Here is a 16233-nt window from a genome sequence, read left to right as displayed (position 1 = left end):
ACCAACCAACCTACCCCCAGTCACCAGAGGACTCAGTGGTCATCAGTGAATCGGGACTTTCAATCACTGACATGTTCAATGAAAATGGACTTTCAATCCCTGACATGGCCATTGCCACTCCCACCAGGTCAGCCACCCAGCCACCAGTCACAACAGACTCTGAACACTCACCCAAGGCTGGAGTTGAACTGAGCCGGTCAACCCGGGAGCGTAAAACACCGGACCGTCTCAATTTGTAAAAGACTGTGTTATTATCTCAGAGGGGGGTATTGTCATGTATGTACTTTTGGGGTCATTAGCCACTAGATGGCGTCACTGTTGGAGGCCATTGGGCTGCACACACACGTGTGTGCAACCCAAGTATAAAAGGCCAGCCATTTTGTATATTAGTCACTTTAGGCCTTAATAAAGCAGAGCCAAGGTTATACCTCTTGGAGATAAACATTACTCAGTCTAACAGTTATTGCATACACAACACATTATGAAGATGATCATATTTCACTCGCTGCTGCAATCATGTAAACATGGCTGAGCATTGTATGACGTGTTTCCATCTCCGACTGCCAGGAATGCCGAAATGCCACTGGTCTCCAGCACCTTCTGCTCTGCAGCTGTCAGTTGTGAGATCTAGGCGCCGAAATTGCCCCTTTCCTGACGGCCTCTTAATACAGAAAGTGGCGGCCACACTGTGGAGTGCAATGGCCGCCGACTTTTTGTGTAATGGCTGCCATTATCAAAATTCCGCTTCTGTGTGCGCACCGCCGATCTATCCCCGCCGACAGTGAAATTCCGCCATGAAAATCTTTGGCCCGCCTGGCGGTACCGAAACAAGCTTTCTCGCAGCAGTCCAGTGAGGCTGAGGCCTTCTGTAATATCGGCACGGCTCCCATTAAAGGGGAGGGCGCACTGAGTTATTGTCAAACTAGAAAAGAAACTAAAGTGTGAGTTCTGAATAATGAACTTATTCCATTCAATAAAGAAAAAGATTTATATTTATATAATGTGCTCTCTCATAAACAGCTCCATGCATTTCACATGCAATGGATGACTTGTACAAGGCAGTGACTGCTGCGAAGCGGGTGTACACTGCAGCCCGTCGGGTGTACACTGCAGCCTGTCAGGTGTACATCGGGTGTACACTGCAGCCAGTCTGCTAAAAGCAAGATCCCACACATGCTGTGAATGTTTATCATTTTGGAGGGAACAATATTAGTCAAAACACCAGAGAACGTCCTTGCACATCGTCAAATAATGGCATGGGATCTTTCACACCTGAATCAGCGGAAAAGGCAGAGAGATCTCGTTTAATATCTCATCCTTTGATAGTGCATCACTCCCTCGGTATAGCACTAGACTGTCAACCTAAATAATGCGTTCAATTCCCGGAGTGGGACTTGACCTTCTGACTCAGTGGCATGAGTGTTAACGCCAACCCTGATCTAAATTTGCCTGAGAATTTATTCAAAACGTGGTTATAATGAACTGAGGTCCGGAGGAGTGATTCTGGGGCATCATCACAGTGAGGCAGAATTCTGCCTTGAGTGACTGCAGTTTCTATCTTATATTCAGATTGTTTCGGTTTACTGCGATTGTGTACTAGAATCATAGAATCCGACAGAGCCACACGGAGCCCATTCGGCCTATCGTGTCTGTGCCGGCTCTTTGGTAGAGTTATCCAATTAGTCCCACTCCCCCACTCTTTCTCCATAGCTCTGCAAATGTTTCCTTTTCAAGTATTGATCCAATTCCCATTTAAAAGTTACTATTGAATGTGCTTTCAGTGCCTTTTCAGGCAGTGCATTCCAGATCATAACTCGCTGCGTAACAAAGATTCTCATCTCCCCTCTGTATCCTTTGCCAATTATCTTCGATCTGTGTTCGTTGGTTACCGACCCTCCTGCCAGTAGAAACAGTTTCTTCTCATTTACTCTATTGAAACCTTTCAGGATTTTAAACACCCACTAGATGTCCAATATTCCTGACAACCGAAGTTTACAAACTCAGTGGTTTAACATAATGCGATGATCTTTAAGGCCGCTCTGTGGCAATCCTTGCTGATAGTCTGTGAAAGAATTACAATGGTCTGAGCTGTCATTGGCCAAATGCAGCGACAACAAGATATTTTCTGGAAACCCCACTAAACTCTTCTTCCAATTTCTAACAGGTTTGAAAACTTCAACACTAAATATCTCAACAAGGTTTTTATCAGAGAGCAACATTTGTCCAAATCCAGCATTGTTGTTTTATACCAGAAGCTGGAGAAGAAACACGCCATTGAGCTGGCCGAGGCGGGACAACTGGCCGGTGCACCATCCCTTGCTTCCCTCCAGTGAGTAGTCTTCTTGGCGCAAACTCAGTGTTGTTTGGTTCATCTTTGTATTTTCCATCCCAAAGCTCCATTGGCTGTTGTCCCTCTGCAGAGTAAATCTGCCACGTTGGCTACCTCAGGACTGCCGCTATGGAAGTGCCCATAAGGAGAATTGTGCAATGCCTTATATTGATGTATGGTTTTTTTTGTCACTCTGTGACAATCCTTACTGACAGTCGGGAACATAGTTGTGACGTTTAGCTGCTAATGTGCAGTTGTGTCGAACCTTGCCCGTTCCATTAAGGCTCAAATTTTCCCTTCAGTAAAGTGCTTTGAATAGGCAATTTCTGCAGTCAGTTAGAGGTTGATTGTAGCTGTAATGTAAAATCCCTGGCTGCTGCACTTGGGGTTAACAAGGTCAGGAAAAGCAGCATGAAATGAGTGGCTTTCTTTAGCCTTTTTTTAAGAAATAACAAAGTTGCATTGATATAGCACCTATCATGTCCCCAGGACGTTCCAAAGCACTGATCATGGCAAGTCAGAGGATGCACTGTTTTATAAGTACAGGAGCATTATACCCTGTAAAGTATGGGTGTATGCTCCTTTAAGGCTACACAGTTTAACTGCTGTTAAAGAAACATTGGGACCGGAATTCAGGGTCTCAAAGAGACCTGTTAATGCTCGTTTGCAGCGTCCATTCCTAAAAATCGAATGGCCGTCGCTTTGGGGTCATCAGGCCGACCCGATCAAAATTCAGATTGGGGATATTTTGGCCTGGACCCCATCCCGCCCAAGTCGATACACCGCCCAGTTAAAATAAAATAAATACTCATCTATCCATTTTCAGCTCGATCCGTTGATCCCCCGCCGCAAGTTGCCCCTGGCAGGTTTTTCTGCCATTGCACCATCTCCGCACTGAGTGCGGCCCGGCAGTGCGGCCACCCTTAAAGGGGAATGCCCACTGCCGCGGCTGCATTGAAAGAATTTTGCCGGCCAACTTGCCGATTGACTGACAAAATACTGTCCCCAAGGGGCAGCCTGGCCGCTGGCCTGGTCGAAACCCCCACTGGTGGCCCGGCGGCCAAAGTTAAAAAATGCTCAATCTCTCCTCTTTAACAGAGGGGAGAGAGCATGGTGATGCACACACGCTGTGACATCATCACGTTGATTGACAGCGGCGAATGGCCCAACCGACCTATTTTCAGCCAGTCAGCCTGGCTTTGAGACTAAGGCCCACCCCCATTATGATCCATTTGCTGTCGGACTTTGAAAAAAATTCAACGTCCTGAAAATGGATCTACTCACTGCACCAAGAGTTCCAGCAGTGAGTAACAGCTAAAAACTCATAGGTGCACCAGCTTTCTGGTGCATCATCATCAGAGGCAGTCCCTCGAAGCGAGGATGACTTCCTTCCACACCAATAAGGGATGAGTTCACAGGTGTTTCAATGAAGGACCTAATATTCCAGACCCCGAACAAATCCTGAAGGGTGGAAGATGTCTGTGCGTGGATTTTTTTAACATGTGGTGGCCATTGCACACCAGCCACCACATAGGCTTGGCAGAGCTAGGTCATGGTCCAGTGGCAAGGACTACCCAAGACTAACTGGAGACTAGCTCTGCTGCACAGACTGAGCGCGCACAGATATTGCAGTTTGGGCTGGCCCGTGCTGCCCCTGGGCCCTCGCCTCTTCTGGGACCCGAACTCACACCTCTCCTGGGCCCCGGTCACTTCCCTCTACAGACTCTTGCCGCTCCTTCGTCCCTCCTGCTGTGTCTGCCCGCACTGCAATCAGCGACCTGGCTTCATAGCCATCGCCCTCCTGCAGCAGCACGCGCTGCTCCCTGCAGTGGTATGCTACCGCACGTTGCTCCCTCCAATGGCCCCGGCCTGCTGATGGTTTTGCAGGCCGGGACTGCACCGATTTCTAGGCCAGGCCGCCGCACGCAGTTCCCTCCAATGGCCCCAGCCTGCTGCTGCACCTGAATTTCGGCCCCATTGAGTTTATACAGATGTCAGTTAAGAGACTGCAAAAATCCTGGCTGATATTTTGTGTTTCTGGACATCTTTTCAGGGGGTGCAAGCTGGTTTTGGGGTAATGGGCGGTGATTCAGAGGGTGGTAGCGGGCAGCAGTACAATAGGAAGGGACTGACTTTCCTTGCATGATTGTTGCTGCTACAACATGGAGAGTCAGCCTCAGCTACTGACGTGACAAAGATCTGTTACATGCTCGCTTTAGCACTGCATTCAGATTCCAGCACCACTGAGTGGAGTTATGCAGCAATGTAATAGCTAAATGTGACAGGCCAGTGTGGACATTTTAACAGTGTTTACATAAGAGTTGTCGATGGAATATCATATATTACACTGTTTAAAAACTGCATTTTAATTAAAGCATTCAGGATGCATCCATTGGAACTGTAACCATGAATGAATATTCTCGGCTATTTTGATGTGGTCCCTTATCTTGTGCCTGCCCTCACCTCCCTCTCTGCTTTCATTCTATAATTCTATAATTCTTTACCCAGAAACCTAACAAATGTTATTAAGATACAGAGTAAATCGAGGAAAACGCTCCTTTAACAGTCGAAGAATTACACAGCAGATGAGAGTCACTATTGTTTGCAGCCCTGCTCTCTCTGCTAGTCACATCCTTCTCATCGGTTTTCCCCAGAACTATTGATTGGCTGCACTCCCTTAGCAACAAATGAGAGGCTGTAACTGTTATTGGACAGCTCTCTATTACTGCTGGCGAAATGTATAGTAACAGCAGAAACATCTTGTTAGTCTAACTGGCCCATCACCGTGCTTAAAGATTTTGCACGTCTTTAATATTCTGCACCTTCCAGTCCCTCTCTACAATTAAGAACTGTGCATGTGGCATTGGTCAACATTGTACAGAGTTCGACATGTACACCTATTTTTGTGGGTACAACGTAAGGCTTGAGAAAGAAAGATAGAAAGAAAGACTTGTATATATAGCACATTTCATGACTCCTAAGTACCCAGCTTGTCAACAAGCACAACTGTTTTTTTTGATCTGGAGTGAAGTCACATGTATAGTGAAATTATAACTTAGTTACAACTCTGCACCTACGCTAAAAATGGAAAATTATTGGAGTATAAATTAATCTCAGACAAAAATGGGCTGCTGACTTGCTATCGCCCATTTTGCTCTTCCGCCCGAGACAAGTTTATATCCTATTGTGCTTCGATACTTCATTACGAAGCATTTATTAAATAAAACTTCTTTGTAATGGAGATCCAAAATTAATTGTTGTGCAGCTGCTATATATTTAGAGTTATGTTAAATGTCTCTCGATCCCTGAGCTGCATTGTACACAGCTCAAGATCTTTGAAATTGAACAGTTAAAAATACTGAGTTTACTAAAAGAAACTGTACGGTTGGAAATGTACAGCAGGTCGATTAGCATCGAAAAGATTAATGTAGCCGGAGGGCCCTGTAACAACATTGCTGTGAAAGGGTTTCACATCGTCTAACTCTACAGGTAGATAATGTGAATACCGCCTAATCCAGGGTCAGGACTCAACTGGATATCAGAGCATAGCAGATTGAGACTCACCAGAAGTCTACTTCACTTTGTAAAACAAACCGCATCTTATCTCCAGATTGACGCAAGTTTAGGTTTGGTGTGAACTAGAAACCATTTCACACTGATGTTAAAGTTGTAGCAACTACCTGCCTCTCTTCCGCGGTTACATTCGAGCCAGGGTGTCCCTGGAGATGGAGCACGCGGTGCCCACCGGTACGCTCGCAGCCTTCCACGAGAAGTGGGCGCCGGAGGGACTGGAGTGCACCATCACCCCCAGCAACCACATTTTTATTTGATCCGTTTAATGGCCAAAGTTTAATTTGTTTATTTGTCGGTTTTAGTGCCCCTTTAATAAGGGGGCATTTGATTTATAGGTTCAACTTAAAATAGTTGTAGCATAAACTCACTGTAATGTTGAGTGTAATCTCTCATTAGGCATTAGCGACAGGCACTGATGAATAGTCTCTCCAAATGCTGACCGATCTGTTGTCTATTTACAACAAATGATTTTTATTAAGAAAATGGACTGCGCATTTTGCAGACTAATGTAGGATTTCAAACCGAAAGCTCTGTATTAAGCCCAGCTGTAGCAATATGATAGTCGTACACACTCCCCTCTCCCCGGGAAACAAGCACCACAAGGTGCTTGTTCCAAAGAAAACAACTCCAGCCTATCCCATCTTTCCTCATAGCTAAAATTCTCCAGTCCAGGCAACATTCTATAAATGCTATTCGAAAGTGGGGCACCTTCAGAAAATATGCCCACAAGCATGCTGCTGCTCATCACATTGTTGATGATGACCAGTCTAGTGCTGGCCCGGATACACAACCCATGGAGGAAGTGTATGGTCTGTATTCGTTCTTGGCAAAAAGCCAGCTGATAATTGTTAATGTGAAGCTGAATGGCGTGCCTGTATCAATGGAGCTGGACACAGGTGGAAGTCAGTTGATAATGAGCCAAAGGACATTCGACAAGCTGTGGGACACTGAGGCTGTGAAGCCTAAGCTGAGTCCAGTCAATGCCAAATTGCGTACCTACACTAAGGAACTCATACCAGTGATTGGCAGTGCAGTAGTCAAGGTGTCATATGATGGTGTGGTTCAAGATCTACCATTAAGGATCGTCCCAGGTAATGGTCCAACTGTTCGGCAGGAATTGGTTTGAGAAAATCAAGTGAAACTGGAATGATATCAAAGCGTTGTCCTCGGTGAATGAAACTTTGTGTGCTCAAGTGTTGAAGAAGTTTTCTTCTTTGTTTGAACCGGGCATTGGTAATTTTACTGGAGCCAAGGTGCAGATTCACCTGGACTATGATGCAAGGCCTGTTTATCATAAAGCTCACTCTGTTCCTTACATGATGAGGGAGAAGGTTGAAATTGAGCTTGACAGACTCCAATGTGAAGGGGTCATATCCACCGGTCGAGTTTAACGAGTGGGCCAGTCCTATTGTTCCTGTATTGGAGAGTGATGGCACTGTCAGGATTTGTGGCGACTACAAGGTTATGATTAACTGAGTTTTGAAACAGGATCAGTATCCATTACCGAAGACTGATGATCTGTTTGCCATGCTAGCTGGTAGAAAGTCGTTCACTAAACTAGATCTGATGTCGGCCTATATGACACAGGAGCTTAGAAGAAACTCACCTGCATCAACGAGCATAAAGGACTGTTTATTTATCACAGGTGCCCTTTTGGAATTCGTTCGGCTGCAGCCATATTTCAGAGGAATATAGAGAGTCTACTGAAGTCCGTTCCTAGAACTGTATTGTTTCAAGATGACATTCTGGTCATAGGTCGTGACACTGCTGAACATCTGAACAATCTTGAAGAAGTCCTGCATCGCCTGGACAAAGTGGGACTCAGGCTGAAACGTTCGAAGTGTCTCTTCATGGCACCTGAATTTGAATTCCTGGGGAGGAAGATTGTTGCTGATGGCATCAGGCCTACTGATTCGATAACCAAGGTCATCAAAAATACACCCAGGCCTCAGAATGTGACGGAGCTGCATTCATTCCTTGGGCTACTCAACTACTTCGGTAATTTCTTACCCAGACTGAGCACTTTACTAGAGCCACTGCACACGCTAGTCAGAAAAAGGGTCAACTGGGTTTGGGGTGTGTCTCAAGATAGAGTCTTTCAGAAAGCTAAGAATTTGCTCTGTTCACACAAGTTGCTTGTTCATTATGATCCATGTAAGCGTCTTGTATTGGCCTGTAATGCTTCTTCATATGGGGTTGGCTATGTACTCCAACAAGCAAATGAGTCGGGTAAACTACAACCTGTTGCGTATGCTTCGAGAAGTTTGTCAAAAGCGGAAAGAGCTTACAGCCTGGTAGAAAAAGAAGCTTTGGCCTCTGTGTATGGGGTCAAAAAGATGTGTCAGTATCTGTTTGGTCTTTGTTTTGAACTCAAAACGGATCACAAGCCACTCATTTAATTGTTTTCGGAAAACAAAGGTATTAATACCAATGCATCATCCCGTATTCAGAGGTGGGCGTTGACATTGTCTTACTATGATTATGTTATTCATCATAGACCTGGTACGGAGAATTGTGCCGATGCACTGAGTCATCTGCCTCTGCCCACACCTGATATGGAGACGCCTCAACCTGCAGATCTACTGTTAGTAATGGATGCTTTTTAGAGTGAAGGAACTCCTGTCACTGCTCAACAAGTTAGGATCTGGACCAGTCATGACCCTATTGTATCGGTTGTGAAAGGTTGTGTCCTCAGTGGTGATTGGTCTCCAATACCGATGGAGATGTGCGATGAGACCAAACCATACAACCGTTAGAAAGGTGAGCTGTCCATTCAGTCAGATTGTTTACTGTGGGGTAATTGTGTCATCATGCCTAAGATAGGGAGAGAGAAATTTGTACGTGAACTACATAACACTCATCCCGGTATTGTCATGATGAAAGCATCATGTATGGTGGCCTGGAATTGACTCTGATCTGGAATCATGTGTGCATCAGTGCAATACTTGCATGCAGCTAAGTAAAGTACCAGTGGAATCTCCGCTGAGTTTTGGTCGTGGCCGTCCAAACCATGGTCGAGGATCCACATCGATTTCGTGGGCCCTTTCCTGGGAAAGATGTTTTTTGTTGTGGTGGCGCATATTCAAAGTGGATAGAGTATATTATTGTGTCATCCAGTACATCTACAGCTACTATTGAGAGCCTTCGTGTCATATTTGCTACTCATGGTTTGCCTGACATTGTTGTAAGCGACAACTGATCTTGCTTCACAAGTCTTGAGTTTCAGGAGTTCATGAAGCTCAATGGTATTAGACTTGTGAGGTCAGCTCCATTCAAACCTGCTTCTAATGGTCAAGCAGAGCGTGCTGTTCAAACGATCAAGCAAAGTATGAAACGTGTAACTTAGGGTTCACTGCAGACTCGTTTGTCATGTATATTGCTCAGTTACAGGACAAGACCTCATACGCTTACTGGGATTTCCCCTGCTGAACTGCTGATGAAGAGAAATCTCAAGACCAAGCTTTCTCTTGCTCATCCTGATTTGAATGATCGTGTTGAAAACAGATGTCAAAGTCAGCAATGGTATCATGATCGTGCTGCTGTGTCACGTGACATCTCTGTCAACGATCCGGTTTATGTACTGAACTATGGTCAAGGTCCAAAGTGGATCGCCGGTACTGTTACAGCCAAGGAGGGTAACAGAGTGTTTATTGTCGTGCTCAAGAATGGGCAAACATGCAGGAAACATGTTGATCAGGTCAAACTGCGGCACATGGATGAATTGGAACCGTTTGAGGAAGATGCAGTCAGTGACCAACCAACCAAATTTCATTCATCAGAGGACACTGCTGTCATTACTGAACCTGGACCTTCAGTCTCTGATGTGGTCATTACCACTCCCACCAGATCGGTTACTCAGCCTTCAGTCACAACTGACTCAGAACGCTCGCCCAGAACTAAAGTTGAACTGAGACGATCAACTCATGAGTAGAAAGTCCCAGAACATCTTAATTTGTAAAGATACTGATATTAAGATCTTGAAAGGGGGATGTTGTTATGTATTGATGCTTGGGGTCACCAGACACCAGAGGGCGCCACTGTCAGAGGTCATCGGGCTGTATGTACATGTGCGCGGTCACTGGTATATCAGCACGGGTACTATGTCACTGGGGTACTTTGGGTGCGAATAAAGTTGGATCAGGTTTACACCTGAGGCAGTTTACAGTAACAGAACTCTTGAGTCATTCCAGCTTACCATTTCCAGCTTTGCTTCTCTCTCTACTGAATCTATTCTCAGGTCAGACAACGCTTCAACTTTAATATTCTCACCTTTATCTTCAAATCTCTCCATGGCCTCACCTCTCCTTATCTCTAGTCACCTCCTCCAGCCCTACATGGCTTTCAGATCTCTGCACTTCTCCAATTTTGGCATCTTGCACATCCCAGATTTTAATCGCTCCACTTTTGGTGGCCATGCCTTCAGCTGCCTTGGCCCTAAGCTCTAGATTACCCTCCCTAAACCTCTCCGCCTCCTTTAAGATGCACCTTAAAACCTTCCTCTTTCCTGTCCTAGTATCGCCTTCTGTGGCTCGATGTCAAATATTGACTGATATCCCTCTTGTGAAGCTCCTTGGGACGTTTTGCTAATTTAAAGGTGCAAAATGAATGCAAATTGTTGTTGTGGAGATGGGAAACCAGCCATTTGATAGGGCGGGGCAGTTGAAGGCGGGAGGTCATGTGATGAAACCTCCAGGAATATATCCAACCAGAGTTGGCCACCCTACACATCAGGCTATTCGTAAGTAAAGGATCTACAATCCTGTCTCCCCACGCGTCAATCACGGCAACCAGATCATTCTTAAATGTTTCGAAACACAGCACAGTGTAAGTGTGTGCAATAATTCAGCACCTTCTGTGACAGATCCCAAACACGTTGCAGCAAATTACAGAGCAGAAATTGTAGCTGTAAACTGTCAATGATATTATCATATGAATGCACCTTCCAAACTCCTCATTCCACTATATCAACAGTGACATTAATCCATTTACATTAAACACGTTAATGCTTCTCTTTAAGATAGCAGATGGTGCAGTTTGTTAAGAGTGCATTAAGTGCTTGAATAATAATGTCTCCAACAGTCATTTCTACTGCTGTGTCAGGGGCAGCAATTAAGTTGTTTAGTAATGTATTCATGGAGACAGCTTGTTACACAGTTTCCATTATTTGCATTGGGTGGAATTTCCCCAACCTCTGTTTCTATGATATGGGACCAGGGGGGGGGCCCTGAGTTTGTCTGTCAGGGTTGATTCCAGCAAGGAGCTGCTCTCGAAGGGATCGGGCTACTCTCCGAAGTGTCGATTCTTCGAGCCAGGCTCCTGTCAAGCACGCCTCCATGCTCGGAGTGCAGGTCTACTGCTTTATTTCTTTACATGAAAGCATGTTACATGTTTTGTTATTTGGGCCCACGAGCACATACACAATGAGATCATGGCTTCTCCCAATTTCACAACAACACCTTGCATTTATATAGCACCCTTAATGTAGTAAAATGTCTCAAGGTGCTTCACAGGAATGTAATCAGACAAGAGTTAACACTGTGCCAAAGAAGGGGGCATTAGAACAGGTGATCAAAAGCTCGGTCAAAGAGGTAGATTTTAAGCAGCATCTTAAAAGGAGGAGGCAGAGAGGTTTAAGAGAGAGAATTCCAGAGCTAATGGCCTAGACAGCTGAAGGCACGGCTATCAATAGTGGGGTGAAGGAAGTGAGAGATGTACAAAAGGCCAGAGTTGGAGGAACACAGTGTATTCGGAGGGTTGTGGAGCTGGAGGAGGTTATAGAGATAGGGAGGGGTGAGGCCTGGGAGAGATTTGAACACGAGAATAAAATATTTAAATTGGTGGACCAGGAGTCAATGTAAGTCAGCGAGCACTCAGCTTCCATAGACATGTCCACTGATTCATGGTTTTCACAGAAAGACGGAGAGAATTGTGGAATTCAATCTCCGAACCACGAGCCCATGTAGCAAGAGGAACATGACTGATTCAGTCACTATAAATCAGGGCTCTGATTACAGGCTCTACTTATAAGGCTTTCACATCTCAGCGCCTCTGCTGCTGTGGGAATACAACTAACTCACTTTGCATCACGTGCGCACACTGCCCCTTACAAAATGATACAGCAGCAGATGTTGTCAATTGTCAGCTTTAGCTGGTGTAAATTGTATGTAAGCGTGATGCGGTGGCCGCTCTCCATGTTGATTAATGATAGACATAAACAAGTAGTTAGACAAGGTTATTGTAATTAGTGTTACAAAATTTAACCCAATGGAAAGCCAAACCAGGAACAAGCCAGGGACAAGAAAAGGGGAGGAGTCCAGCCCGAGTTCTGCTACATGCTTTTCTAATAATGACAATTAATTGAAACCAGTGACAATTTACCAGATCTAAGCTGGGCAGCAATGGGGCATTGTAACTAACCTCAGTGACTCTGGAGGAAGGAGAGAACCATCAGCCACTCTATTAATATCCAGCCAAATACACATGTGGAAGTCAGGTGAGGCCAGTGTTAGGCCCACCACAGCCAAATAGCCCACTGAAATCCACCATCAGGTTTCCGCATACAAAATGGCCAACTATGCAAAGGAGCACAGAGGACTCTGCTCACAGAAACATGGTCCGATGATTAACAGGGTGCAATTCCTCTTGGGCAGTATCACAAAACAGGCGATAGCCAATTGGCTTCAAAGGAAAACTAAAGAAAATTGGGCAGCGTGTAGATCGATCTCGCATGGCCCAGGATCCGGCTCCCGGCAGAGGAGCCCGCACTGCCTCCCCCCTCACTCAGGCCTCTGGATGATATTGCAGATCGAGTCCTTGTGACATACTTGGAACTGATCTGCATAGTTAAACCAGGACCCCACTTCCTTCCTGCGAGTGACATGGAGGGAAGGAAGTGGGATCGGTTGGGTAACAAACACCGGTTATTTTAACCGCCTCCATCCCCCCCCCCCCCCCCCGCCATCCTCCAACTCCCTCCCCATCCCTCAACCACCCCCTCCCCACCTCCCAACACCCCCCTCCCCACCTCCCAACCCCCCCCAAACCCCGGACCGGACAGTTTCCATCAGGTGGGGGCAGTTAAAATCGGGGCATTCATGTCTGTTAAATATATTTTTGAAGTTTTTAGGCAGCCCCCTATAGATCAGACCAGACAGGTGTCATCCCCTAATTGTGACAGTGCATTCTTCCAGCCCAGGCTTCAATAAAAATGGTAACTTAAAATAATGAAATACAGGAATGTAAAAATCCTTGGTAATGCTGGGATTTAACCACGTTTTTAATCTTCCTGAAACAGCGATGAACACACTGCGGAAGTTTCCAAAAGTCCAATTTCTCCAGAGCAGCTCGATAACATCCAGGAGCTCTTGATAAGGAACCTTTATCGAATAAGGCAAACGGTATGAACGTTTATTCTCTAATATAATGCTTATTTCTGAAGTGCACCGGAAACCATGTCTCAGACCTGAGAGACTCCGGGCATCGGTTTGGTTTGCAGTTCTGGTCACATTGAAATACAAGATGATACCAGAGTGCTTTGCATGTGACAACTTCATAAAAGGTTCAAAATGTTCCTGTGCTTTATGGCTTTTCTCATTTTATATGCCCTTCTACATTGAATATATCCAACAACCTGGTTTCTATATTGGTAACAGCTTTTAACACTAGCTATACCTCTTGAATTCAGCGTCAATGGCCACTTCTGTTCGTGGCTCTCGTCTGTCCAGAAACAGACTGATAAAAGAAAGACTGGGAAAGATTTTCACTTTGTTGCCCAGATGTGGTCAATCAGTCGCCGTTAGGGCAACAGCACAGTTTTCATCTCCATTGATTTTGTTTTATTCATTCTCATCATCGTCCTCAAAGCGAGGATGACTTGCTTCCACACCAAAAAGGGATGAGTTTTCAGGTGTTTCAATGAAGGACCTAATACTCCAGATCCAGAACTACATCGTGAAGGGTGGAAGATGCCTGTGCATGGATTTTATTAACGTGTGGTGGCCGTTGCAACCAGCCACCACGCGGGCTTGACAGAGCTAGGCCTTGGTCCAGTGGCAAGGGTTACCCAAGACTAACTGGAGACCAGCTCTGCTGCACAGACCGAGCGCGCACACCTATCGCAATGTGGGCTGGCCCGTGCTGCCCCTGGGCCCTCGCCTTTCTTGATCTGGTCTCTAAAGATCTCCAAAGATCTGGCCCTTGTTGGTAAGGCCAGCATTTATTGCCCCTCCCTAGTTGTCCTGAGAAAGGGATGGTGGGCCACCTTCTTGCAGTGTTCTTCTGTAGCTGTTTGATATAACTTCAGAGGTGTGGTACTGGAGTCACATATAGGCCAGACGGGGTAAGGACAGCAGGTATCCTTCCCTAAAGGACAGTAGTTTACCAGTTTGATTTTTACGACAATCTGACAGCTTCATGGTCACTTTTACCGAGACCCAGTTTTTTATTTCCAGAATTGTCAAACTGCCATGATGGGATTTGAACTCATTCTCTCTGGATTATTAGACCAGGCCTCTGGATTACTAGTGCAGGAACAAACCCACCATGCTACAGCACCCAGTTTCGGGCGGTTTCTATGTCAGACGGCTGATCCACAACACCAGTTTTACGCCCAGGAGGCAGAGTTAAAAATCTACCCCAGTGCGTCTTTGTCTGTCCACTAGCTAAATAAATATTGTGAGACCCAAAGATCAATCGGAGAAACTTTTTGACGCTGTATTGTGATTTAAAGGAATATATCAAATTGCGTGACATGAAGATCTCAGCTTCGGTAGGTGTATGAATGTACACTTTCTCACCTTGAAGCTCAGGCTCTTAAACAACAGACTCATTCATTTGACATTAAGCAGGTAATTGAACAGGAGTCAGTGCAAATGGTATTAGCAGTGACTTGTAACCTCGAAACATCAAAACAACAGATGCTTCCGATAAGGGAATAAGGGGTTATGGGAGTGGGCAGGGAAGTGGACCCGAGTCCATGATCAGATCAGCCATGATCTTATTCAATGGTGGAGCAGGCTCAAGGGGCCAAATGGCATACTCCTGCTCCTATTTCTTAAGTTCTTATGTTCTCCTGCGCCACCTCTCCATGTAAAAGAGATCTTTGAAAAATAGTTGCTCACTCCTCACATGACAAAATGTTATCGTAGAGCCACCAATCCACATAGTCAAACATAGGCAGGTCATTAAGAATAAATCAAAACAGAAAATGCTGGAAGTGCTCAGCCTTGCTGAACTATACACATCTCCACCTTGTCCTGTGGTGTGAACATTAACCAGACCATAATGTGTATTCTACACAACTTACAAAAGCACTGAGCAGAGAGTGACTCGAACCCTGCAGGGGTAGTGTGGAGAAATAAGGGGCCCAAGTTGCCACACGCGCCTAGAACGGCGCAGTCCCGACCTGGACGCCCGTTTTTCGCGCCTAAAAAAATCCTCGGTATTCTCCACCTACTTTCAGCCAGCACGAGCTGTGGGGGGGGGGCGGAGCCAGGTCCCTGCGCTGAAAACAGTGCCGGAACCTCTGCACATGCGCCACAGTGGGCACGCAAGTGCAGTAGCTCCAGGCGCCAAACTGTGTGGGAGGGGCCCGAAGCACGCAGCCCCGAGCCCTGGCTGAATGGCTTCACTAGGGCTGCGTGAATAAGGCTCCTCCCACGGCCAGCTCCTGCTCCCCTCCCCCCCCCCACCCCCCGCCCCGCCTCCGAACCAGACCCGACACCCGCTTCCCCCCCCCCCCCTGCCTCCAGACCAGACACCCGCTCCCCGCCGCCTCCGGACCAGACCCGACACCCGCGCCCCCCCCCCCCAACTGACCCGACCCGCGCTCCTGTTACCGCTCCCCGCCCCCCCGACTGGACCCGACCCTACCCGCACTCCTGTTCCCGCTCCCCGACTGGACACGACCCGCGCTCCCGCCCCCCGACTGGATCCGACCCGACCTTTTTCTTTCTCTCTCTCTTCTCTCTCTCCGACCCGACCCGCCCCTCCCCGACACCACCTACCTGTAAATCTGGTGCTGGGGACGGGCCCTGCCCGAAGTCTCGGGCCGGCCCGTTCAGCCTTCGGTCCAGAAAGGCCTGCCTGAAGCACTTTCACACAGGTAGGAAGATGGTTTATTGAATCTTTTCTTTGCTTATAAATGTTTATTCAGGTTGGATTTATTTGTATAATATTTGTATAAGTATAAATAAGGAGTTATTATAGAATTTAATGACTTCCCTTCCCCCCCCCCGCACCTCGTTCTGGACGCCTAATTTGTAACCTGCGCCTGATTTTTTAATGTGTAGAACAGGTTTTTTCAGTTCTACAAAAATCTTCACTTGCTCCAT

The 16233-nt window shown here is 46.3% G+C and overlaps 1 protein-coding gene across 1 annotated transcript in view; it reads left to right on the top strand.

Moving 5' to 3' along the window:
* LOC139265753 (sodium/hydrogen exchanger 2-like) overlaps positions 1 to 16233 on the top strand; it is a 271688-nt gene that overhangs the window by 208888 nt on the left and 46567 nt on the right. Inside the window, exons 8-9 of the mRNA XM_070883110.1 lie at positions 2165 to 2329; positions 13197 to 13299. Of these exons, the coding sequence (XP_070739211.1) occupies positions 2165 to 2329; positions 13197 to 13299 (268 nt within the window). The remainder of the gene's footprint in view (positions 1 to 2164; positions 2330 to 13196; positions 13300 to 16233) is intronic.

Source organism: Pristiophorus japonicus, chromosome 6 (assembly GCF_044704955.1).
Source record: "Pristiophorus japonicus isolate sPriJap1 chromosome 6, sPriJap1.hap1, whole genome shotgun sequence".
Classification (NCBI taxonomy): Eukaryota; Metazoa; Chordata; class Chondrichthyes; family Pristiophoridae; genus Pristiophorus; species Pristiophorus japonicus.
The sequence above is the reverse complement of the archived record's forward strand: the minus strand, read 5'-3'. Positions and strand labels throughout refer to the sequence as shown.